The 23,661-nt window shown below is 41.2% G+C and overlaps 2 protein-coding genes and 1 pseudogene across 6 annotated transcripts in view; 1 reads left to right on the top strand and 2 right to left on the bottom strand.

Moving 5' to 3' along the window:
• Window positions 1-426: 426 nt before the first annotated feature.
• Window positions 427-4,549, bottom strand: Tmem60 (transmembrane protein 60). The gene is made up of 2 exons (XM_036180313.1): window positions 4,347-4,549; window positions 427-1,115 (listed from the first exon to the last, which is right to left on the bottom strand). The coding sequence occupies exon 2, from the start codon at window positions 1,063-1,065 to the stop codon at window positions 664-666; it is 402 nt and encodes a 133-aa protein (XP_036036206.1). The 5' UTR covers window positions 1,066-1,115; window positions 4,347-4,549; the 3' UTR covers window positions 427-663.
• A 265-nt stretch (window positions 4,550-4,814) lies between these two features.
• Phtf2 (putative homeodomain transcription factor 2) overlaps window positions 4,815-23,661 on the top strand; it is a 121,921-nt gene continuing 103,074 nt past the window's right edge. For 3 of the 5 annotated variants that reach the window (XM_036181244.1, XM_036181243.1, XM_036181245.1), the window contains exon 1: window positions 4,861-4,976. The gene's annotated coding sequence lies outside the window, so the exon portion shown is untranslated. Of the gene's footprint in view, window positions 4,977-5,406; window positions 5,470-23,661 lie in introns of those variants that run through there. The other 2 variants (XM_036181239.1, XM_036181240.1) reach the window with 2 other exon arrangements.
• Window positions 18,695-18,967, bottom strand: LOC118579696 (annotated as a pseudogene).

Below are 23,661 nucleotides of genomic sequence, written 5' to 3'. Positions count from 1 at the left end.
TTTCAGAAGTATTGCTACCTGGCTTTTACAGGCATTGGTTATGTATGCTGTTTCTCAATCCTGAACACCTTCAGAGTGAATAAGGCACTACGTCTGAGACTATCAGGACACATAAGTACAACTGGTTCCTGACAGAGCAGGAAATAGGTTCTCCTAACTTAAAGTCATAGGCAGTTCCTTTTCATCCTAAGCTGTAGGAAGAGCTGAGTGAGCCTACCCCATTTTGAAAAATGCCAAACTAAGATTCTTTGAGGTTGCATCCCTAAAATATTTTCATAACCAAGTTTTTTCTTTCATTATTTAGAAGCATACATATTTACTTTGTTTATATATAGCCACTGTCTAGTAAATGTACACGGTTATATATAACTAAAGGATTTGCATTTACTTCAGGTGCCAACCACACACAAGAGGCACATGGAAAAATAAGGTCAGAAACAAACTTTATTTATACATGGATAACAAAGATATCAATAACGCAAATATTGACTAATTCAGCTTTGGGTTGGCTACAAGTTCATGCCTCACCAATCCTGTTTCATGGCAGTTCAAGACCACAGTTAGTGCTTTCCATCAGATCTGTGGTGGTCTTGAAACTTGCAAAGATTCAGTACACTGTCTGTAGCTGTTGAACAGCAACAGAAGAGACGATGTACTCGGTAGTCAGTCTCTCACAAAAAAGACATTATATCCCAATTCTGTTAAAGCGCCAGTCAGTAAGGCCCATAAGGGGATGAAGACATAGGACAGGTTCATGGTAGTAAACTGTTCCAGTTTAGCACACAGTGCAAGGCAGAAGGCTAACTTAAGTAACATTGCAATGAGGTACCAGGCTTTCTTTTTAATGTTGTGCGACCCATGTCGGGGGTCAAAGCCAGACTTACACCGTCCAGCCATTTTCACAATCAGCATGACAAGAAGGATAGTGTCAAATATCCAGACTGGAATAAATATGAGGAACCAGTTCCAAGGTGCCTTCTCATCCAGTTTCAACACCAACATGATCAGGAAGAGTAATGTGAAAAGCCAGGTGAGGAGTACTCTCTGAGCCAAGGACATTCTCATCTAAACCGTTTCAAGAGGCTGTTTCTGGGCTGAAATAAGGGAGATACACCCTAGAAAAGAAATAAAGGTCATGATTTGACAGCAGAAATTACTTCTATTCCCAGTAAAGTTGACTGCTTCCCACTTCTCAGACTTTCTACTTTGGAAAACATTCTACAGTTCAAAACCTCTTGTGGCAATCCCAACAACCATTTTTTTGGGTATGCATTTATGTATGCATATATATATATATATATATATATATATATATATATATATATATATATATATTAAAGTATTCTATTTTGAATTATATGTATGTATGTGGGTATATGCATGCAAGGGCAGGTGCCCTTAGAGGTGGAGGTGGCAGATTCTACTGGAGCTGTAATCCCAAGCAGCTGTGCGCCTCCCACCAGTGGGTCCTCTGTAGGAGCAGTCTGTTCTTCTTCCAGCCACTGCCACCATTATGGTCCATCACCACAGCACTAAGATTTTAGAAGAGACACTGGATATGAACTTTATTCAAGAGGAGTTGGTTCCTCCTCAGTGCTATCACTCAAGCCCAAGGTATGACTTGATCTGCACCTCAGCTATGTTCTTAACCTCTCTGAAAACTTGCAGACCTATAGTTTTTTGTTTAATTTCAAGAGGTGCTAAAATCAAGCACCGAGGTCAGAGCAGTGAAAACCGAGACGAGGTTTGCAAGGATAGAATGGCTAATATACACTGAGTACATCAAGACTGCAAGGTTGCCACTGGCTAAGTAATAAAAGGGATTGATAACTACTTTCATAGAATCCTTGTTGCTTACATTTTAAATATTTTCTTGCTAAAGCAGAGCACTTGGAAAACTAGATATTTTGTCATTACTTGATGTTTAATTATTCTATGACAAGTGGCGTTTGTGTCACTATTCTCTCTAAATCTATTCTGAAATACTCATTAAAAATTTTTTCATATGTATGCATGTCTGCATGTGTGTGCCACTTGTGCAAGTGCCCACAGAGAAGAAGAAAAGGCAAATGCTGAGATTCTTTCTGAGTGTGAACATGAGCTGGCATTCCTGGCTGCAGTCCCCAGGTGCTAGTTACAGGTAGTCCTGAACAACCTAATGTGGGTACTAGGAAATGAACTCAGGTCCTCTAGAAGAGCAGGAAGCTTTTTAAATCTCTGACCCATCAATCCATGACCTTACTTTCATTCACAATTTAAGAGTCACTGTTCCCTGGGATATACCGTTAAGTCTGGAAGGCCTAGTACTTGCCCACTGACACGAGTATTTTCAATTTATTTTTTTCAATGCTAACATCACTAAACCAATTCTTAAAACAAACAAACAAAAAAAACAAAAACAAAAAACCCTTGCCTTTTAATTGGGACTGCATTAACTTATATCTTAGCTTAAGGTGTAAATAATGTATTATATCTATTTTTCAGGTATGGATTTGCAGACCATTAAAACAAAGGGTAGGTAGAATGGGAAATCAGAAGCCAAACTACATGCAGCTGAGTAAGGAGTTAACGGAAAGAGATGGAAACAGCTGAGAACACTATCCCTTCAGCTATGTGGAGAAGAAAATGAAATATAGGACACAGGATTGGGAAAGGAGTAAGTAGAAATAATTAGTTCTCTCCTTCCACTATAGATCCTAGAGATTGAACTCAGGTCATCAGCTTTGGTGGTAAATGCATTTACCTGCTGGACCATCTTGCCAGCCCTAGAAGAAATATGTAGGAAAGTATACTCCATGATAAAGCCTAGGAGAAAATAAGCCACTGGCAAATGACACATTGAAGATGAATACAGAGGGGAAGAGACAGATCAGAAACTGTAGAGGTAAACAAAAGGAATGGGTGCTAGAGAAGATGCAGAAAAAACAGGACGAGCTGAACAACTGGAGATAGAGCAAATGCCCTAGACCAGTGCACTCAATTGTACTGATGTACTCTGCACATCTCTAGGAGGCAATCTTGGGAGAGGTACACATCTGCTGTTATAGTTCTGTATTTAGATGTGAATGTCTTTGAACCTTCTCAGACCAATTTGCATTTGTTTAGTTTGCAAATGCCCTGGACTGTAGTATTCTGGCTTTTAGGTAGGCTTCCTTTTTTGAGACAGACTCTCAGTATGTAGCTCTGGCTTGCCTAGAACTTTGCTAATACAGACCAGGCAGGCTTTGAAGTAAGAGATCTACCTGACTTTGACTCCACTAGGTTTAAAGGCATGGACGTGTAAAAGAACTGCTCACACTGGGCTCAGTCCTGGAAAGCAATTTTCTTACTGGTCTTTACTTGTTGGAAGCCTTATATAGTGGAATGAGATTATTTTGGAAGCAGAGATGGAGATGTGTCTGCTTAATTTACTATATATGTTTTTAATCCTGTGGATGTTTGCTCAATCCTAACCTCTGATTTGGTCAATTTTAAGAACCTTTACGAATATTTGTGATCATAAGTCCTTTAAATATAACTTTCCTGTATGCCATAGGATACAAATTCATTTTGTTTCTCCTTCAGAACAAATACCAAGTTGCCTGCAATGACCACAGGCATTTTAGGACAAGAGGTGAAAGGGCATAAGCTTACTGTGGTTCTAAGTTTCTAATTGTGGGCTGAAACAAAACTCGACTGCAGGGAAATATTCTCAACAAGGGAAGCAACCTTACTGATACTTAACTGACATTTAAAGGACTGCATAGGTTTGACTACGACGGTGATACTGGTTATTTCTGGTACATGGAAGGTAGTTGGGTTTTGTTTGTTTTTGTTTTGCTCATGATTCTGGATCCATTGTCGAAACCTTCAGTTTTTTCAACATGGAAATCTACAGGCCTCTTATTCTATCATCTGCATCAAGTGATCGATCAGTGTGTGTAGTAGATTCGTCCAAGGTCTTTCCCACGCCCTTCCATTTTCCTTCTCCCGCTACTGTCAATACTCTTCTAAATGAACTCTCCGTACCCAAAGACAACTTTGTTTAATAAACTCACAATTTCCGCTACAAAATCAGTGGCCTCTCTGCTTACAACTTGGCTGACTTTAGAGCTCATCTGTCCTGGAATGTAAGGATGCTGCTAAACTATCCCGTTCTTTGGTATGCAAATACTCACGGTGGTTTCGCGGGGCTGTCCTTACTCTCCCAAACCTAATTTGGAATTTAATGCGGATTTTGCAAAATGTACTCCGTAGTCGTCCTGCCGCGCGCTAGTGTGGACACAGCGTGATGTGGTGAGGGTCACCTAAACACCCGGAGGCAGCACCGCGGTGCCGAGTGGGCAAGGGCCGAGCTCCCGACTCACCTGGTAGCCCGGCTGGCGGGAGAGCAGAGAGGGCAGCGAAGGTCGGGAAATCCGCCAGTTTGGATCCTGGTCCTCTTCCACACTTTTCCCCCCATTAAATTCCTGGCCCTTCACATGATAATTAAGGAGAAGATACAGTTCCGCCTCTCCAAACCGCTGCAGCGGAGGCCCTCAACAAACCAGGGCTCCGCCCACATCCGGGGGCTGTTCCTGAGGCCCTCGGCCTATCTCGTAGAACGGAGAGAACGCTGGCCCGCTTTTGTGGGCCCTTTCCCCACGGTCATTGGTCCATTTGGCCGCCAGTAACTGACCCTCTTCCACTGAGCCCGCCTCTTAGTCCTATAGGTTGGGAGGAAAGTCAGTCTAGGCTCAAGCCCCGCGTCGGCCCCGCCCTGGAATCGCCTCGAGCCCCGCCCCGCTAGCCCTGCCCTCGCGATCTGCGGGCTGCGGCGCAGACTCCGTGGCCAGCCGAGGGGCGGGGCGGTCCGGGGGCGGAGCGGGGCGGGCGGCGCGAGGGTGGAGGCAGCGCGCCGCCCGGCGGGGCTGTAGCTCTTCTGGCTCCGGCGGCGGCGCTAGCCTCGGAGTCTCTGCGCGTCTCCTAGCCGCGTCCTAGCGGCGCCGGCGGCTACGGTAAGCGCCACGGCTCCACGCTCGGCGGGCGGTGTGGAGGGCGCCGCGCTCCGACAGGGTGCCAGGGCGGTGCGGACCGGGCGGCGGGCGGGATGGGGGGCAGGCTCCCGGGTCGGCACGGTGTTCCCCGCCACGGGCACCTGCGGGCCACGCTCGGCCGCGGCCGCCTCCCATCGCTGGCGCGCTGAGGCTGCGGGCCGAAGCTCGGCGTGGTGTGGGCGCCCGCGCCTGTGCGCTCCGCCGGCGTGGGGTCGCGGGGTCCCCAGAGGGCGCATGGGGGCGGCGGGTGGCCTGGCCCGGGCCCGCGCGAGGTCCGCTAGCGGCCGGAGGCGCGGGGCTCGCGGGGCGGTCGCCCTGAGTGCAGGCGCTGCCGGCGCGGAAGGGCAGCTGCTGCTCCCGCAGCCCTGGCACACTGGAGTTGCGGATCCGACGGTGACTGCGGAGGGGCGGCGGCTGCCCGAGTCCTGTGCGCCGGCCTTGCAGGCTATTTCAGGTTTGCAAACAATGCCGTGGTCCTTAGGCATGCTTATCTTGGTTTCTGCCTCGTGTTGACAGCCATCGTTCTGGTATTGTTCTGGTATTGTGCTTTCTAACTCATCACCGCCTTGTAGACTTTGGGGATCATTTTGCTAAGCATTTTATTTTTATCCTGACAAAACCGAGGAACTACATTAATATGTGCAATCGGGCAAGTAGGATCTGGAACAATTAATTTCCCTGTGGATTTTACATACTTAGATACTGCTGAGATTAGGTATGCAGTTTACAATTGTTTTGTCAGTGGTAGATGTTGCTTACTTTGATGTTACTTTACATGTAATACTTTTGTAATTTTTTTTACTGCTTTCATCAAACATTTCTAAGGTTTCTTGCCTTTTTTTCCGTTCTTCTGAGTCTTTGATTATAAACTTAGCTTTGACTTTGCTAGGTACCTTGTAAATTCTTTTTTTCAGAACTGGATCTTCACAAGCACTTGAGTTCAAGTCCTAACTTCGGTTTGGCAGACAGGCTGTAGATTAAAAGAGAAATAAACGTGTATTTCTATGAGTTTTATGTCTCGGACTCCAGAGGAAGGGAATCGGGAGGTCTAAGAAGACTGAGCTATGTCTGTGATCAGAAAATAAGGTGATTTTTTTGCACACTTTTTGTCCCCCTTTGGAAGTAGCCTGCCTCCTGCACAGGGAAGCTATTGAATGCATTAGATAGGCCAATACAGGTGTTCGGTTCTGATTTTTACCATATTATAGTAGAGCGTGAAAATGTAAGCATTTCAAGTGCAGCTAGCAGCGTGGGCACTCTTGTATAGTCAAGCCTGCAACAGTAAATATTTTAAAGGCCAAATTGGCACTGGACAGTTGATCCTAAAAATGAAGATGACTTGAACAGTTTTTAAGTGGGAACCTTTTTGGCTAGTCCATTTTATGCACAATTGTAAGGAATTTGTAATGCAAATGGCTTCACTAAGAGAATTTATGTTAATATGTTGAAAAAATGAAAATCAGAAAGTAGCTGGACAATTATTATCTCATTTAATGCAATGACTAACTACTATTCTCTATTTTACAACTAAAATTTAGTTCAAGATTTCAATCGTAGTTAGTTGATGGGTTCACTTATAACAAGTGATTTGATTTGATTACAAGGACTGCATTTCAAGTCATTATGCTTTAAAACTGGGCTTAAATTTGTTAGGCAGAGACTAATAGACAACAATGTTGCAAAAGGATAAACTGTATCCAAGTCCCCATTGTTCTAACACTTGCAGATCACTGTGTAATAGGCAGTGTTGAGTGTTGCTGAAGACGAAGGGACGGAGTCAGTCACGCTTACTTTTTAACAACCCTTTAAGAGGAGAGATATTTAAATAAATGATAATACTTCATTGTATTGTGAGAGAATGTGTGGGATCTCACTGACTTTATGGGGAGTTTAAAAGATAGACACCAGGGCCAGGTGTGGTAGCAAATGCCTGTAATCCTATCTATCATTTGGGAGGCAGGGAGGTGTCCGAACTCTAGGACAGCCAAGTCTATATAATGAGACTTTTTCTCAAACAACAACAATAATAAAAAAACACAGCAAAACAAAATAAAGTTACCAGAGGATGAATACCTGTTGATCTTTTACTGTGAATGTGATATGTCAGTTTCCTTATTTGTTTAGCAGAGAGCATAGTATTTCTAAATGGATGTTAGGAGGATGGGTGGGAGGTCTAGGGAGGAGCTAAGAGCCTTGGCAATTTAAAACAAGTTTTCATAAATAGGGAAGAAAGCTATTCCATGAGTATAGATTGAGAGAATGAAAATTATAGTTTTATATAAAAATACTTGTGAGCCAGGTGGTGGTGGTGCACGCCTGTAATCCCAGCACTCGGGAGGCAGAGGCAGGGGGATCTCTGTGAGTTCGAGGCCAGCCTGGTCTAGTTCAGGACAGTCTCCAAAGCTACAGAGAAACCCTGTCTCGAAAAACCAAAAAAAAAAAAAAAGTACTTGTGAATGCCAGTGGTAAATGCTAATTTGCATAGGATGTGTCTGGGCAGTGTGAGTATATCCACTTTTGATGGTTGGAAATTGCAAACTTAAGTACTAAACTGTCTTTGTTGCTGTGACAACACACCATTACCAAGGCAGCTTATGAAAGTATTTAATTTGGGTTTGTGGTTTTATAGGGTAAGAGTGCAGCAGGCAGGCAGGCAGGCAGGGCCCTGTGATAGTAGCTGAGAACTTCTTTTTTGTGTGTTTTTGAGACAAGGTTTCTCCCTGTGGCCCCAGCTGTCATAGAACTCAATCTGCCTCTGGATTCCGCCTGCCTCTGTTTCCTGAGTTCTGGGTTTAAAGGTATGCACCATCACCTCAGGTTGAGAGCTTAAATCTTGATCCACAAGCATGGAGCAGAAAGAGACAGAGATGTTCAGAGAGAAACTGGGAATGGCTGGGCTTTTGACACCTCAAAACCCACCCCAGCAGGGACACACCTCCTCCAACAAGGCCACACCTCCTAATGTTCTCAGACAGTTCCTAACTGGGGCCACACATTCAAATACAGGAGCCTCTGGGGACCATTCTCACTTAAACCGCCATATACACTAGAGACAATTCGTCTGTTATATTCTTACCTAATACCCTTCAACATTTAGTTTCCAAGGTTTTGGTTAGTCAGGCATGTTATAATTCCATTGAGATTTTCCATTCAAAACAACCCTGAGAGGTGTTTACACCTACTGTGGACTGTATTTTGGCATTCTTTGTATAGGAATCTTAAAGTGGCTATTGTTGCGCCCAACCTCTTTATGTAGTCTAGAAACTCCTTTATTGGTTGACTCTCTCTCTCTCTCTCTCTCTCTCTCTCTCCCTCTCTCTCTCTCTCTCTCTCTCCATCTCTCTCTCTCCCTCTCTCTCTCTCCATCTCTCTCTCTCCCTCTCTCTCTCTCTCTCTCTCTCTCCATCTCTCTCCATCTCTCTCTCTCCATCTCTCTCTCTCTCTCCCTCTCTCTCTCTCTCTCTCCCTCTCTCTCTCTCTCCATCTCTCTCTCTCTCTCTCTCTCTCTCTCTCCCTCTCTCTCTCTCCCTCTCTCTCTCTCTCTCCATATCTCTCTCTCTCTCTCCATATCTCTCTCTCCATCTCTCTCTCTCCATCTCTCTCTCTCTCTCTCTCCCTCTCTCTCTCTCTCTCTCCATCTCTCTCTCTCTCTCTCCATCTCTCTCTCTCTCTCTCTCCCTCTCTCTCTCTCTCTCTCTCCCTCTCTCTCTCTCCCTCTCTCTCTCTCTCTCTCTCTCTCTCTCTCTCTCTCTCTCTCCAGAGTCTTCCTGTGTTACCTTGGTTGGTTTGGGATTTCCTACCTAGACCAGACTGATCTTGAACTCAGGTTCTGCTTCCTTTGCCTAGAATTAAAGGTGTGTGCCAGCACCTCCAGCCTACTGTCTTAAAGCTAGTTTGAGATAGGATAGTGGGACGGGATGTTTTAAATTGGGACTGCACTTGAAACTGAGAAAAAGATCCCAAGCTTCTGTTTCTCTGGTTAGCATGGAACAACCCACCCATTGGGTTTATGAACGTGAAGCGTCACTCGATCACCAGAAGCACATGACTAAGATGAAAATACATATGACATTTAGGACAGCTGCATTTTTAGTTCAGGTTGTTAGTGTCATGTAAATGGATAAAATGTGAAAAGAAATCCAGAGGTCAGTTTACAAATGAAACTGTGGACTGTTTCCTAGAGCAGGTAGTTTTTATGAGCACTGGGCAAGAAAGAAAACCTGCTGGATTTAGTTCTGAATAGGAACATGAACTAGGGCAGGAAATGGTTGTGGCTAAAGAACTACCTGATAATAATCATAACATGGTTAAATGTGACATTTAATGAGAGGAAATAAAGAGTGCAGCTTTCTGCTGCAGAAGCAGAAGCACTGTTAAGTTTACCTGCAGGAATTTTGAGGAGAAGTAGTAGGCATGGATAGCTCATAAAACATTGAATATGGGATCTGATAAAAGAGATAGCAAAGATTTATGAAAGATATTTGGAAGTTATGTACACAAGTTTCCGTGTTCTGTAGAATGGGTTTAGGACTAAATTCTGACATTCACCAGTTCGAAGACTCTGGGTTCATTATTTAACCTTTTTGTAGTTTGGTCTTATTCATAAAATAGACCTTGTTAAACTTTGCCTTTAAAAAATGTCAGTGAGATATTAGATGCCCTGACACAGTGCTTGGCTTCTAAGACTTACTCAAAAGCTGATTGTTGTAATTATTTGACTATACTGAACTCTAAAAAACAGACAGCTGGGTGTGGTAGCATATACTTTTAATCCCAGCACTCAGGAGGCATTGGCTGACAGATCTCTGCGTTCAGGCTCAGCCTGGTTAATGTAGTTAGTTCCAGGCCAGCCAGGGCTACATAGTAAGGTAACCCTGCCTCAAAAAATAATAAACAAATAAACAAACAGACAAACAAACAAACAGAAAACTCCATAAGAAGATAACAAAACCAAAAATGGCAAACAGGAAAATAACTCAAGAAGCAGTACTCTGCTGAGTCATTCAAAGGCAGAGTTCAATAGAGAATTACTACAGCAACATGCTGTGTATACATGGAGGGAATTTCATATTTTCAGGTTTTCCCCAAAGAAAGTAGTTCAGACTTTTGAGTAGAGAGTAGATAGGATTTTTTAATTCTTGTTGTCAAAAACATAAAGTCACTGAAATCAGGTCTCAGCGTTTTTCCTCAACTCTCTTACTCATTTTACTCCTGAAATACTTTTTCCTGTGTTTCTGTGTGGTATGTATGCATGCATCTGTGGCGTGTGCACGTTTGAGTGTGAGGTTAGGCCAGAAGTCAGCATTGGGTGTCTCCCTCAGTCATTTTTCATGGTACTTTTTGAGACAGGGTCCTCCTGTCTACCACCCAAGCGATGTGATGGGACTGCAGGTGTACTGCACCGAGCTTTGTTACTTGGGTCTGGGGATAGATCTGAGATCCTCATGCTTGCAGGGAAAGAGTAATTGAACCATCTCTGTAGTTGGTTGTTTTTAACTCCTGGTTTTTTGGAGGACCTGCCATCCATCTCCCAGATAAATCACACATGGAGGCTTATTAGTTCTTAGGAATGCATGCCTTTAGCTTGGCTTGTTTCTTCCCAGCTTTTTTAAATTTAAATTATCCCATCTACCTTTTGTCCCTGGACTTTTACCTTTCTCTATTTCTGTATATATTTTCTTTGTTCTTATTCCATGACTGGCTGTGTGACTGGGTGCTGGCCCCTAGTGTCCTCATCTCCTTGTTCTTGCTCCTCCTTGATCCCAAATTTCTCCTCTCATTTATCCTCTGCCTCCCAGCCCAACCTGTCCTGACTCCTGCCTCACTATTGGCCGTTCAGCTCTTTATCAGACCATCAGGTGTTTTAGACAGACACAGTAACACAGCTTCACAGAGTTCAACAAATGCAACAGAAAAGAATGCAACACATCTTTGCATCATTAAACAAATGTTCCACAGCATAAACAAATGTAACACATCTTAAAGTAATATTCTACAACACATCTTCCAGCCCCTTGTTCCTAAAATCTTATCGATACAAGCCAATAATTTCATTTTTAAGTTTTTTTTTGTTTTTGAGAAAACTTCACTATTGTGTCTGTATATGATACATGAGCGTGGGTGTGTCACAACACATGTATGCCGGTCAGAGGGCACTTTTGGAGTTGTTTCTCCTTCTACCTTTACATGGGTTCCAGCGATCAAATGTAGAAAGTCAGGCCAGTGTGGCAAGTGCTTCCCCAGCCAGCTGTCTGGGTGAGTCTTAGTTACTTTTCTACTGTTGGGACGAAGGACCATGGCCAAGGCAACTTATGGAAGAGTTTATTGAGGGCTTACAATTTCAGAGTGAGTCCAAGGCAGAGAGAGAATTAACTGGCAAGAGTGTGGACTTTTGAGAGCTCAGAACCCATCCCCAGTGGCATATCTCCTCTGACAAGGTCGTACTTCCTAATCTTTCCAAAACAGTTCCATCAGCTGGGTACCAAACATTCAAACCTATGAGACTGTGGGGGCGGTTCTCATTCAAAACACCCCAGCCCTTATCTTTAAGAGTACTTTATTCTTTAACAACTTCATACAACCTCAACTGCCTCCTTCATATTTGTGTCTGCTCCTTTTTTGGTTGTTGTTAACCTACCCAGTCTAGTTAGCTCTGCCTGTTGGAATGTTGACCCATATTGTTGGCTTGATCTTGTGTAGGTAACCATAGCTAGTGAGTTTATGAGTGCAATAGCCATCCATGTTCTCAGGAATTCAGTCTTCTCGTTCCCTAACGCTTAGATTTTGTGCTCCCTCCTCTGTCTCCTGAGCCTTAGGTGCAGAGTTTGATAGATGACCCATTTAGGGCTAGGCACCCAACAGTCACTTATCCTCTACACTTTGACCAACACTTTAAATGCTTATCACCTCCTAGAGAAGCTTTGTGGGCCAAAATTGAGGATAATACTAATCTGTCTGTATAAACAAAAATATTTCGATGGCAGTTTGACCACCTAAGCATTTAGCAGAAGTCCCTAGGGCCTGTTACCTACCTAGCCATGGCCTTTGGATCATGTTTACAATAGCAGGTACTGATTTCTTCTTGTGGAATAGGCCTTAGGTTCATTCCTTCCAAATCCTTGGTGCCAAGCCATTAATAGTATAGTTGTAGAGGCTTTAATTGCAAGTAATCCTGGGATGATAGAGGGGCTAGATAACCTGTATGCATTTCTTAGTGTTGTGTTATACATCCTTTTGCCTACTTTGGGTGCTGAATATATAGATGTAAAATTTGTTGAAAAGTAAGTTTATCTTGTTTTCTAAATCTGTTTTCCTTTTGTGTTCTCTTTTCTGCTGGATGGCTCTTTTATTATGCCAGCCGAGAATTGTGGTGTGTCTTTACTCTTCTATCCCATGTCTTCTGTGTCAAATTAATAACTAGATTTGGTCATTCTCTCTAATAACTATCTTTCAACCATGCTCTTCCTGTTTTAATTCCCACAGGTGAAAGAAAAGAGACCAAATCAAGCCCCTTTGCCTGACTTGGTTTTAGGTCCCCATCATCTTTCAAGTTAATCTTGTTGATTTCTTTACTTTTCATTTAGCCTCATAATAATCAATTTTTCATATATTGCTTTCCCCAAGGTTGTTTCTAAATTATTAACATAATCATATCATAATTACATAACATAAAATGTACATGTGCCAGTTACATAAATACCAAAGCTCTTCATGTACTTTTAGTTTCAACAGTGTTGCTTGATTATCTGTCTGGTTCTAGAGGTTTCTTTCAAGGGAGAATTTTAGCTACATGTTAATTTTTTTAGTAGGCAAAGGGCTGATCATACTTATTTCTTCTTCACTGAGCATTGATATCTTGTTTCTCTGAAGGGATTTGTTCATTTAAGTTGTTAAATTCATTAGTGTAATTATTGCTCATAATCTTTTTAATGCCTGTGTGATCTGCAGTCAGCTGGGCATGGTGGCACATGCACTTGGGAGACAGAGGCTGTCAGATCTCTGTGATTTCCAGGACAGCCAGGGCTACAGAGTGAAAGACTGTCTAAAAAGGGAGGGGGATGACTGTTCATACTCTTATTCTTGACTCTGGGAATTTGTCTCACCAACTGCACCCCCAGTGGGATCTGGCTAAGGCTTTAGCTGTTTTGTTGAATATATCAATGAACCAGCCTTTGGTTTTCCCATTTTTTTAATACTCATCATCACTGATTTATATTCTTTATTATTTCCTGTCCGCTATTTATTTACCGTGAGTTTTTTTTTTTTTTTTGCTCTTGACTTAATTGATATCCTGAGCTGGAAACTTAGCTCATTTGAAATCTTTATTCTCTTGCAAAATAAAAGTTTAATTCTATAAAATTCTTTTTTAAATGGTATATTGGGCATATTTTTACCTCATGCCCTGCTACTTTCTCTGTTCTCTACCCTCCCTCCTGCTAGTACCCATTGACTCCCTAGGCAGTATTTTTTTCTATTTTCATGGTGTGTGTCTGTGTGTATGTGTGTGTGTGTGTGTGTGTGTGTGTATGTATTTGAGTTCAATATGTGCCAAGCACATATCTATATAAAATCTAGGACCCACAAATAATAGAAAACATTTGTTTTATCTGGAATTGGCTTAATCCATTAGTGTGATTATGTCTAGTTGCACCCTGTGAATGACAGAACTTTGTTCTTTATGACTGAAAAAGTTCCTTTCTGTGCCTTTGTCAATGTTTTTTATCCACTGTTGTACTGGACAGCCGAGGCAGTTCCACAGTTTACTATTGTGAGTAGTCCTGTGCAAACACTGGTATGCAGGGATCTGGGTGCTGTATTGACTGGGAGTCCTGTAGGTGTGTACTCAGTAGTGGTGTAGCTGACTATAGAAGATGCAGTGTTGACTCCCTTCTGTCTGCAGCCTTGCCAGCATTTGTTGTTATTTGTTTTCTTCATAACTGGCATCTGATGGGAACAAGGTGGGATCTAAATGTGCTTTTGATTTGATGGCTAGTGAAATAGAACAATTTTTCATGTTTATTTGTTTATTTCCCTCCCTCCCTCCCTCCCTCCCTCCCTCTCTCTCTCTCTCTCTCTCTCTCTCTCTCTCTCTTTCCCTCCAAGACAGGGTTTCTCTATGTAGTTTTGGTGCCTGTCCTGGATCTCGATCTGTAGCCCAGGCTGGCCTCGAACTCACAGAGATCCTCCTGGCTCGGCCTCCCAAGTGCTGGGATTAAAGGTGTGTGCCACTGCTGCCTGGCTTGTTTTATTCCATTTTTTAAGAACTGTTCATTTCATCAGCTTCTCTAAATACTGTTTTGGTTTTTTGATTCCACAGATTTTGGTATATTCTATCTTTGTTTCCTTTTTTTAATTAAAAATTTTAATCATTTATTTTGTGTGTGTTGTCTGTGTTTGTGCTTGTGTTTTGGTTTTTTGATTCCACAGATTTTGGTATATTATATCTTTGTTTCCTTTTTTTAATTAAAAATTTTAATCATTTATTTTGTGTGTGTTGTCTGTGTTTGTGCTTGTGTTTGAATGCATGTGTGCTACCCACATGACCCCTTTTGTATGGAGGTCAGGACAACTCACAGGATTTGGTTATCTCCTTCTATCATATGCGTTCCTGGGGTCAACTCAGGTTTTCAGGTTTGGTGACAAGCACTTTTACCTGCTGAGTCATCTTGCTGGCCGCATTTTAAATGTAGTAAGGCATTTTATTAACCCTCAGTATGATCTGTCTGCCTGTCTATTTCTTGTGGATCTCATTTTGTAGCTCTGACTAGTCTGGAACTTGTGGTAATCCTCCCGACTCTCCCCAAGTGCTCAGATGTCCTATGTGTGCATCACACTTTGGCATGGCTCTGGCTTAGATGATTCCCATGCTTTTGAAAAGAACCCTGGCTGGAGTGTTGTGTAAATGCCAGTGAAGTTAAATTGGTTGATAGCATTAACTCTTTAATATCCTTTTTTTTTTTTTTTAATACTTGTTCTCTTAATCTTAAGGGGAGTTGGAATCTTTCAGTTTTTTCTTAATACATTTTGAAGTTCTGCTACTACATGCATTCATATTTTGGATTTTGTGATTCTCAATGAATTGGATTCCTTTATCCAATATAATAAAATTGTTCCCTCCTTATTTCTGAAGCTATACTTTGGTCTGAAATCTATTCTATGTGGCCTTTGAGCTTCTTTTGATTACTGTTAGCATGATAAATAAATAAACAAACATATATATTTTCTCTGTGTAGCCCTGGCTATCCTGAAACTTGCTCTGTAGACCAGGTTGGCCTTAAATCAGAGATCATCCTGCCTCTGCCTCCCTAGTGCTGGGATTAAAGGTGTGCACCACCACGCCCAGCTAATTTCAATTTTTAGAATTTACTTATTAATTTGTGTATATATGTATAGATGCATGTGTGTGTGTGGAGGCCAGAGGCCATTGTCATGTGGTTTTCTCATAACTTTTTCACCCTGGGTTTTGAGACAGTGTCTCTTCTGAGCCACCAGCTGGTTAAGTTGACTGGCAGGCACACGCCAGGTCCAGGGATTTATGTGTTAATCTAAGTGAGTTCCTGGTGATAACATCTTAACTCTGACTTGCATTTTAAAATTCACTTTATTTTTTTTTTTTGTTTAAGTTGGGCCATTTTCATTTAATGGTTGCGAGATTGTTGATTTTAAATCTGCCATCTTTCTTGTTCTTGTTTTTGTTGGGATAGGGTTTCAGTGTGTAGCCCTGGCTGGGCACCCCTGCCTTTGCTTCCATAGCTCTGGAACTAAAGGCATACACCACAACGCCTGACCTAAATCTGACACCTCGCTGTCTGTTCTATCTGTTCCTTTTGCCTTATGGAGTGGACACTTTTGTTGTTGTTTTTAATTGCCATTGCTTGTTTGTGTTGGCTAGTATATAACTTAGAATGTTTAAGTAAAACTGTTTTATACTGTGGAAAGACACACTAGTTCTCTTTTAAACTTGATATGCTTGCCTGGCTGTGGTGGTGCATACCTTTATTCCCAGCACTCGGGAGGCAGAGGCAGGTAGATCTCAGAGTTTGAGGCCAACCCAGTCTATAGAGTGAGTTCCAGGGCTGCATGGTGAAACTCTGTCTCAAAAACAAAACAAAAAAAGCCTTGATATGCTCATACATTTTGGTCCTGAGAATACGTGGTTAAAGCGTTTTTGTAGCTTCCCCCCACCAATTCTGTTAAAGGACTGTATAGAAATTTTTTTTTTTAGGAGAAAGGGCTCTTAAATTTCATCACTATTTTCAGAGCTCTTAATTCCTTTGACTAGACATAGTTTTGCATTTGGTGTTATTTTCCTTGCCTGAAGGATTACCATTCCTTTGGTGCTAAGTTTCTGCTGCTGAATTCAGTCATCCTTTTTAAGGCTGTAAGACTTGATTTTGGTGGTGGGAATGAAGCTCAGCCTTGGCCTTTCTGTTACTGATCTAGGAGGCAACTACCAGCTGAACTGCATCCTTCCCCAGTGCAACAAAGGTTTTCTTTTGTGCTTTTAAAAACATGTTTCATAATTAAGGACCCGTGTTTAAGTCTTCAATTCATTTTCAGTTCTCTTTTCTATGAAAATGTAAGACAAAGGCCTGTCTTCATCGTCTTGCGTGCAGATGCCATATTTCAGAATGGCGTTTGTGAGAAGGGGTCTCACTCTGTTGGAGATAGTTAGACCACACCATGAGGTCTGGATTGTTCCGCTTGTCTTTTTGTTAGCACCAAACTGTTCTGGTTATGTTGTAGCTTTGAAATATATTCTATAATCTGAAAGATTGAGTCCTACAAATGTTCTCAAAACTGTTCTGGCTTTTATTTTCAGGCCCTGTAACATTTGATATAAGTCTTATTATGGAAATTTTTACATCTGTAAAACATGCCACTAGAATTTTGGTAGGTGCTGCATTGCACTTGTACACTATTTTGGATAGTATGTATCTTAATGGTATCAAGTAGCAGTGTTTTTCTTTTCAAATGCCTTGATTTCTTCCAGCAATGTTTTGTATAACTATTTTGTATTAAACTGATTTGTATTAAAGTAGATGTTGTTTACAAATCCTGTCATCTTTCTTACCTTTGTTTCTGTGTGTCACCCCCCCCCCCCACACACACACACACATTGTCACAGGTTGTATTTTGTTTGTTTGCCCGGTAAATTTTGTCTGAATGCTAGCCAGTTGAGGACTTTATATTGCTTCTGTCTGAATTGACCCTTCTATCATACAGTGACCTCCTTTAGCTCTTCTTCCTAGTCATCTAACCGATTTCAGCAGGCTGACATAAGCCTGGCCACCCTCCATTTTTCGGGTATCTTACTCCATCCTTTCACTTTACCCTCTTTCCCTTTGGAGCTGGAGTGAGGTCCTTGAGGCAGCATGTAGTGGGTCTTCTTCTTTTAATCATTTAGTTACTCTATGTGTGTCTGCATGGGGAATTTAATCTACTTTCACTCAGATAATTGATAGGTAAAGCCTTACCTGTTATTTAGAGACCACTATGTGACTTTTTCTAGTTTTATTGGAGTGCCTTCTTTTGCTTCTCTTACTGGTTTCTTTTATGGCTACAGGATTTAGTCTGCTACAGTGTTTTACTCCTTGCTTATTATTTTTGTTTTTTCCACTGTAGATTTTTCTTTTGTTGTTGCTAAGGCTTATAAAAACAATCTTTTGATTATAACTATCTATTTTGAAATAATAGCACTTAACATGGTCATAAAGAATAGAAATGAACTAAAGAACAAGAAAATATACTAATATGAAAATCACATTTTTATTTCTTTTCTTCCCTCATTTTGAATTTTTGATATCCTATTTTGCATATTTCTATATTACCTTTAGCATATTAATATAGTTATTTTCTTGATTTCCCTTTTTTCCCAAACCAAGATGTATCCAGCTTTATTAAAGATACTTTCCATAAACAATCATGGTTTTTTAGTCAGGACATGGGCAGACAGTCACTTAACAGTATACAAGAACTTCCTTACTACCTTCTCTTATAGACTACCAGAATCAGAAAGCCACTATAGAACCCGATGAGTCTTCATTTGATGCTTTGAAAAAGGGGAGAGCTTAGAGTGAGGGCTGACAGTTCACAGTGAGGCTGTTGTTGAACAGCTTTTCACAAGCCGACCCTGACTTTCAGGACACCAAACGAACACGGCAGAATTATCAATCTGAAGATCCACAGTCTTTATAAAAGGAACTGCTGCTCTTTTGAGGATACAATGATACCACTAAAGTCCAAATTGCTTGATAGACCAGCAAAACCAATTTTAGGGGTCAGGTTCCAACAGGTCTCTGGTTTGAAGGGAGTTAAGTCTATGTTGGTGGTACAGGGGGGAAGACACAGAAATGAATTTAGAATTTCCCACACAAGGCATTTTGTGCCAGGGTGGCCACATATGTCAACACCAGGACGTCTCTCCTGAGAGCCAAGAGGAGTCTTTCAAAATTAGCAGGGAAAGATGTTTTCCATCATCAACCATCATCAATCCAGCTTGGGAGACATTTTGTTAGTGACACATCCCCGCCCCACAAACAATGAAGTGTTCTGTGTGCTAACAATATAGCTTAAAAAAAAGTAAAACAACATTCTGCAGTTTCATAAAACTTGATAAAAAATAGTATTTCGAACTGTACAGTCACCAGAAGTACACAGTTATCAAAAATGCACATATTTCATTTGGCATCTCCAGCACCTTCAGCTTTTTGTGCCTGGTCTGTTTTGGGGTCTCCGTTTTCTGCAGGATTATTCCCATCCTCTCTGGCATCGGCCTTCCCCTTCTTCCCCTTGGGGACCTTCTCTCCCTTCTTTGCAGGGGTCTTTTTAGGCTTGGGCTCTGGCTTTGGAGGAGCAGGTTTAGCAGACAACCTTGCAGATCTTCTCTGTGGCTCATTCTTCACCTTGGCTTTATCTTATTTAGTATCCCCTTCAGCCTTTCTTTTGGGCATGGATTGTGGTGGCCGGAGATGTCGGCGCTGAACACAGGGATGCAGCGGTGTGCGGGTTTGGTCCATCTGGGGTTCTCGCTGCTTCTTCACACTGCTCCTATTTTCTTGATTTCTGTACTATGCATACTATATCGGAGCATTCTAAGTTTGTCTTGCCAGTAAGTCTTATCTTACCATCCAAGATCTTATCTTACCTAGCCACAGTAAAATGATCAGAATCTGGAACTAACATTCTTATACTACTATTTTCTAAAGTACAAATGTTCACATTTCATGAATTATGGTAGTCTGTGCTTTAGAGCAAAAGAAGGTCCAGGATCATGTTACATTTGATTGCTGTGTCTCTCTGGGTTCCTTTAAGCAAGAGACTGGTTCTTAGGCCTGTGTTTGTATCTCATGACCGATACTTTTAAAGCTTTGGTTCTTGGGCCTGTGTTTGTATCTCATAAGGATACTTTTAAAGCTTTGGTTCTTGGGCCTGTGTTTGTATCTCATAATGGATACTTTTAAAGCTTTGGTTCTTGGGCCTGTGTTTGTATCTCATAAGGATACTTTTAAAGCTTTAAGGCCAGTTGTTTTGTAGAACATTCAATACTAGGTTGTTTGTTTTTTCTTAGAATATCTATTATTCTTTGAAAGTTTCATATAGTGTATCTTGATCTCAGACCTGCTTCCAATATTCATCTCCTCATCTCCCTGGATATCCAGCATGTCACCCTTCTATTTTCATATCCTTTCCTTTTTATTCTTTACAACTACTAAGTGTCTCATTTTGAGATTATATAGTTATTACGCTTAACATACTTATTGATTATAATAATGGTTATTCTTGTGTGAGTACACTATTTAAAGTAGTTATCAAATGTTTTTTAGTTCTCCTATTTATGTTTATTAAAATTTAATAATGGCTTAAAGATTTAAATTGCATTTGTTTGCATATCTTGTATGTTAAGAGAATGCTGTGCATGTGGAGGTCAGCCCACGTGAGTTGATTCTTTCCTTTCACTTTGTGAAAGGATCAAACTGAAGTCATCAGGCTTGGTGGCAGCATCTTTAACCATAGATTCACCTTGCCTACACCTGATTTCTTGTAATAAAGTAAAATTTCTCTTTGGCACTCAATCATTCATTTACTCCGTAATTAGTGTGGACTCATTGAGGGGTATTCCTGTGAGTCTGACACATTTTCTTCTTTTCTAAGTCAGCAAGATATTCTTAGGATCACTTCGTGCTAGTTGTCAACTTTTATCTAAGGAATGGGAAAAGGGTTTAGAGATCTGCATGCTACTAAGGAATCGTTACTTCTGGGTCCGCCCAGTGGACACAGTTAAATGAATATGCTAATGTATATGTGGGACACGTGTACATTTATTTTTCAGAAAGGAATATTGAGTTAACTGGTGTCATGGCTATTAAAAATAAGAGAATATAATCTTGGCTATATATCTCATTATTATGTTGTTCTTAAAAGAAATTGTAAAGCTGAGTGTTGTTACATATATTCACAATACCAGTCCTCTTGTACATTGCGAGTATGCAGTTTATGGGATCTTGTTACAGAAAAAAAGGAGGGATGGACTTCAGTGTCCTGAGTCCTGGGTTCATTTCTCTGTTCTGAAAAATGAAAGAGCCAACTCCACTGTTGAGACAAAAAGAGTGTTTTATTGATCAGCTCAATTGTAGGAATGGCATGGATTTTATTTGCAAAGGAAGGTACCGGGTGGGAAAGGCTCTGGCTGTCCTCCCATTTGGAGAAAGCTGTGTGCTGACTTCAGTTATCTGTAGTCAGAGATACTCATTAACATTGGATGTGAAAGCAGAGGACTTGAACAGTTTTCAGTTTCCAGGCCACATTTACTGTCCCTCTGTCGTGTTGAGTCACCCTGAATCCAGCCAGCCTTTGTGGGCTGGTCCTCTTTCTTCTGCATTGCTTTCTCGGTCACGTGTTCAGTTACCAGTCATGTGTCTTTTTTTAGAGTTCATTTTAGTGGTCTTCTCTGTCCTTCTATTTTATGACTTTGCTTTGATTTCAGCTACATTTTATAAGGGAGTAAAGTTAAATGCTCATAGTTAGTCTACCATTTTTTCCTCCTGGAAGTTTGAAATATTTAATCTTAAAATTACACTTACAACAGGGGGAAGGTAACTCTTTGGATAAGTGCTTGCTTTGTAAGAATGAGGACCTGAGTCCAGACACCAGTTTCTACATAAAAAGCTGGGTGTGACAGTACACTGGTTCCTGTAACCCCAACCTGTGCTGAGGCTGACATGGGAAGATCTCTGGTGTTTACTGGCCTCTGCTGAGCTCCGTTTCATTGAGAGACCTTTTCTAGGAATGAGGCAGAAAACGAGAGAGCAGGGCAACCTGTGTCCTCCTCTGGCCTCTTCACGTGCATGCACAGACATGCATAGCACATACATGTGCTCTCATACAACAAACACAAATCATACTAACACACTTACATACACACATATTTTCACACAAATTATTCTTGTAATACAATTATTTGAACTTTATTGATTATATGTTTTCACAGGTTAATTTCCTGTAGTGGATGATCTGGGCCAGGATCAATCTGAAGTAATTTGTCAAGTAGATGGGAAGAAGGAAAAAGCTGTTTAAGATAGATGGACTATCAGGGTTAGAAGGCAAGCATGGACATATCTGTCATATGTGTGTTGAATGTGCATGTGAGCTGCAAGCTGGGGAGGTAAGTGAGTATGCTGATCTTGCAGTAAATCTATGGCCAGTTTGTGAAAGAAAGACCTCAGGTTTGTAGCCAAATAAATGTTTTTCTTCCTTGTTAGGCACTGGGAAATCATTAGATGTTTTAAAGGAATGGAATAAGTTTTATTTTTTTAAATATTGAAAATGAAGAAATAATAAGAAATGAATGCCTCTTATTTCCTGATTGGTTCCTGTGTGTGGGTTACAGAGGGAGGGAGGGAGAACTGAGGTGAGTATGTTAGAAGTACTTTAGGGCTTCCTGCATGGAAGATTGAGTACACAGTAAGTGAGGAGTCGTAAAAAAATACCCTAGGGCTTTTGACATGTTATAATATTTTCACATAAGAGTTTAATTTACAGCTCGGTAGTTGCTGTTTAATATTTTGGATTTATAACGAATGGAAACCCTGTGTCTTTTACTTCCTTCTGTTAGAAATAACGGAAGTTAAAAGCACAGCTGCTGCTGATTTGTAATTCTGTATTCGAATGTTTACACTTTACTTTTTAGTTGTGTCAATAGCATAGAATATTGAGTTTATTTATTGAAAGAAAAGTCAAAGATAAATAGAGATGGGTTGGAGAGGTACCTCTGAGCCCTGGGAGAGCCTCAGCCTCACACAGTGTGGTGGTGCATACCTATAGTCTCAGCATCTGGAGAAGGAGACCCAGCAGAAGTTCAAGGCCATCGTCATCTGCACAGTAAATTTTAGAGCAGCCTGGAACATGAGATCATGTCTCAAAAACAAAAATGAAAAAACCCAAACAGTAAATGTACGAATTTCTAGGTAAATCTTAAATAAGATCACAGAATTTTCTTTCAGTAAAATTAATAAAAAGGGGAAATGGATGTGGGAAGATGGTGAGGGGCTGAGAAAGATTGGAGTTGGGTGGAGAGAGGCAAAGTGAGATATCTGATAAAGACTACATGCTAAACATTTCAAAATAGTGAGCAAGAAAAGTGAAGTATATGGAAAAGCTAGAAACAAAACTAAGGAAATGTGAAGTCGAAAAGAAACATTAGGGCTTCTCAGAGGCAAGGAGACAGCAGAGTGGTCAAGGACAGACCTTGAGATGACCCTCCATAGAAATAGCACCTGGGTAGAGTTAGAGCAGTGCTGTTCTGAACAGCATTCTAAATAAAGGGTAGGAGCCAGAGCTGGTGATGGCAGGCGAGCCTCCTGACAGGATTCTGGTACAGGGGTTCAGTAACCCTCAGGAATCACTGCACTTACACTGTAGCTCTCTCTTTCATATGTCTTTGGACTATAGAAAAGTCGACTAAAATCGGTTAGCAGTTCTCAAAATGAAGGTTGTGCTTGTGGTGTGCATATCCATGAACAGGAAAAACAACAACAACAACCAAAATCACAGTCTAAGCTAAGTGGGGCTGTCAAGTACTGTTTGAGAGAACCTTTTGACTGTCAGAGTAAATAGATCTCAGGATAGTACCCTCCATTGTAAATGTTTTAAAGATGGTGAGGCAACTACACATATGCTGCTGTAAATTTTTCTCTGTCTTCAACAATAGGTAGGATCTTAGAATCTAGTTATTGTGGGCAACCAAGAATAAATAAAAATGGCAGTGTTTGTTGTTTAGGGGTGATAAGTGAGGGGTGGAAGGGCTATGGGGCTTCCCTTTCTAATATTCATAGTCAGATATCCCATGCCTGGCACTGAAATTTTAATTTTTTTTAAACATTTATTTATTTATTATGTATACAGTGAATATTTGGCCTGCAAGCCAGAAGAGGGCACTAGATCTCATTGCAGATGGTTGTGAGCCATCATGTGGTTGATGGGAATTGAACTCAGGACCTCTGGAAGAACAGCCAGTGCTTTTAACCTCTGAGCCCTGAAATTTTAATTTAATAACTCATGTCTTCTGGAGCGAAACATTGTCTACCTGTGCAGGGTACTTGTGTTCAAACTCCTTTTAAAAAAATTATATTTTTAAATTAGCTTACAA

The sequence above is a fragment of the Onychomys torridus genome, chromosome 3, assembly GCF_903995425.1.
Source record: "Onychomys torridus chromosome 3, mOncTor1.1, whole genome shotgun sequence".
NCBI lineage: Eukaryota > Metazoa > Chordata > Mammalia > Rodentia > Cricetidae > Onychomys > Onychomys torridus.
The sequence above is the reverse complement of the archived record's forward strand: the minus strand, read 5'-3'. Positions and strand labels throughout refer to the sequence as shown.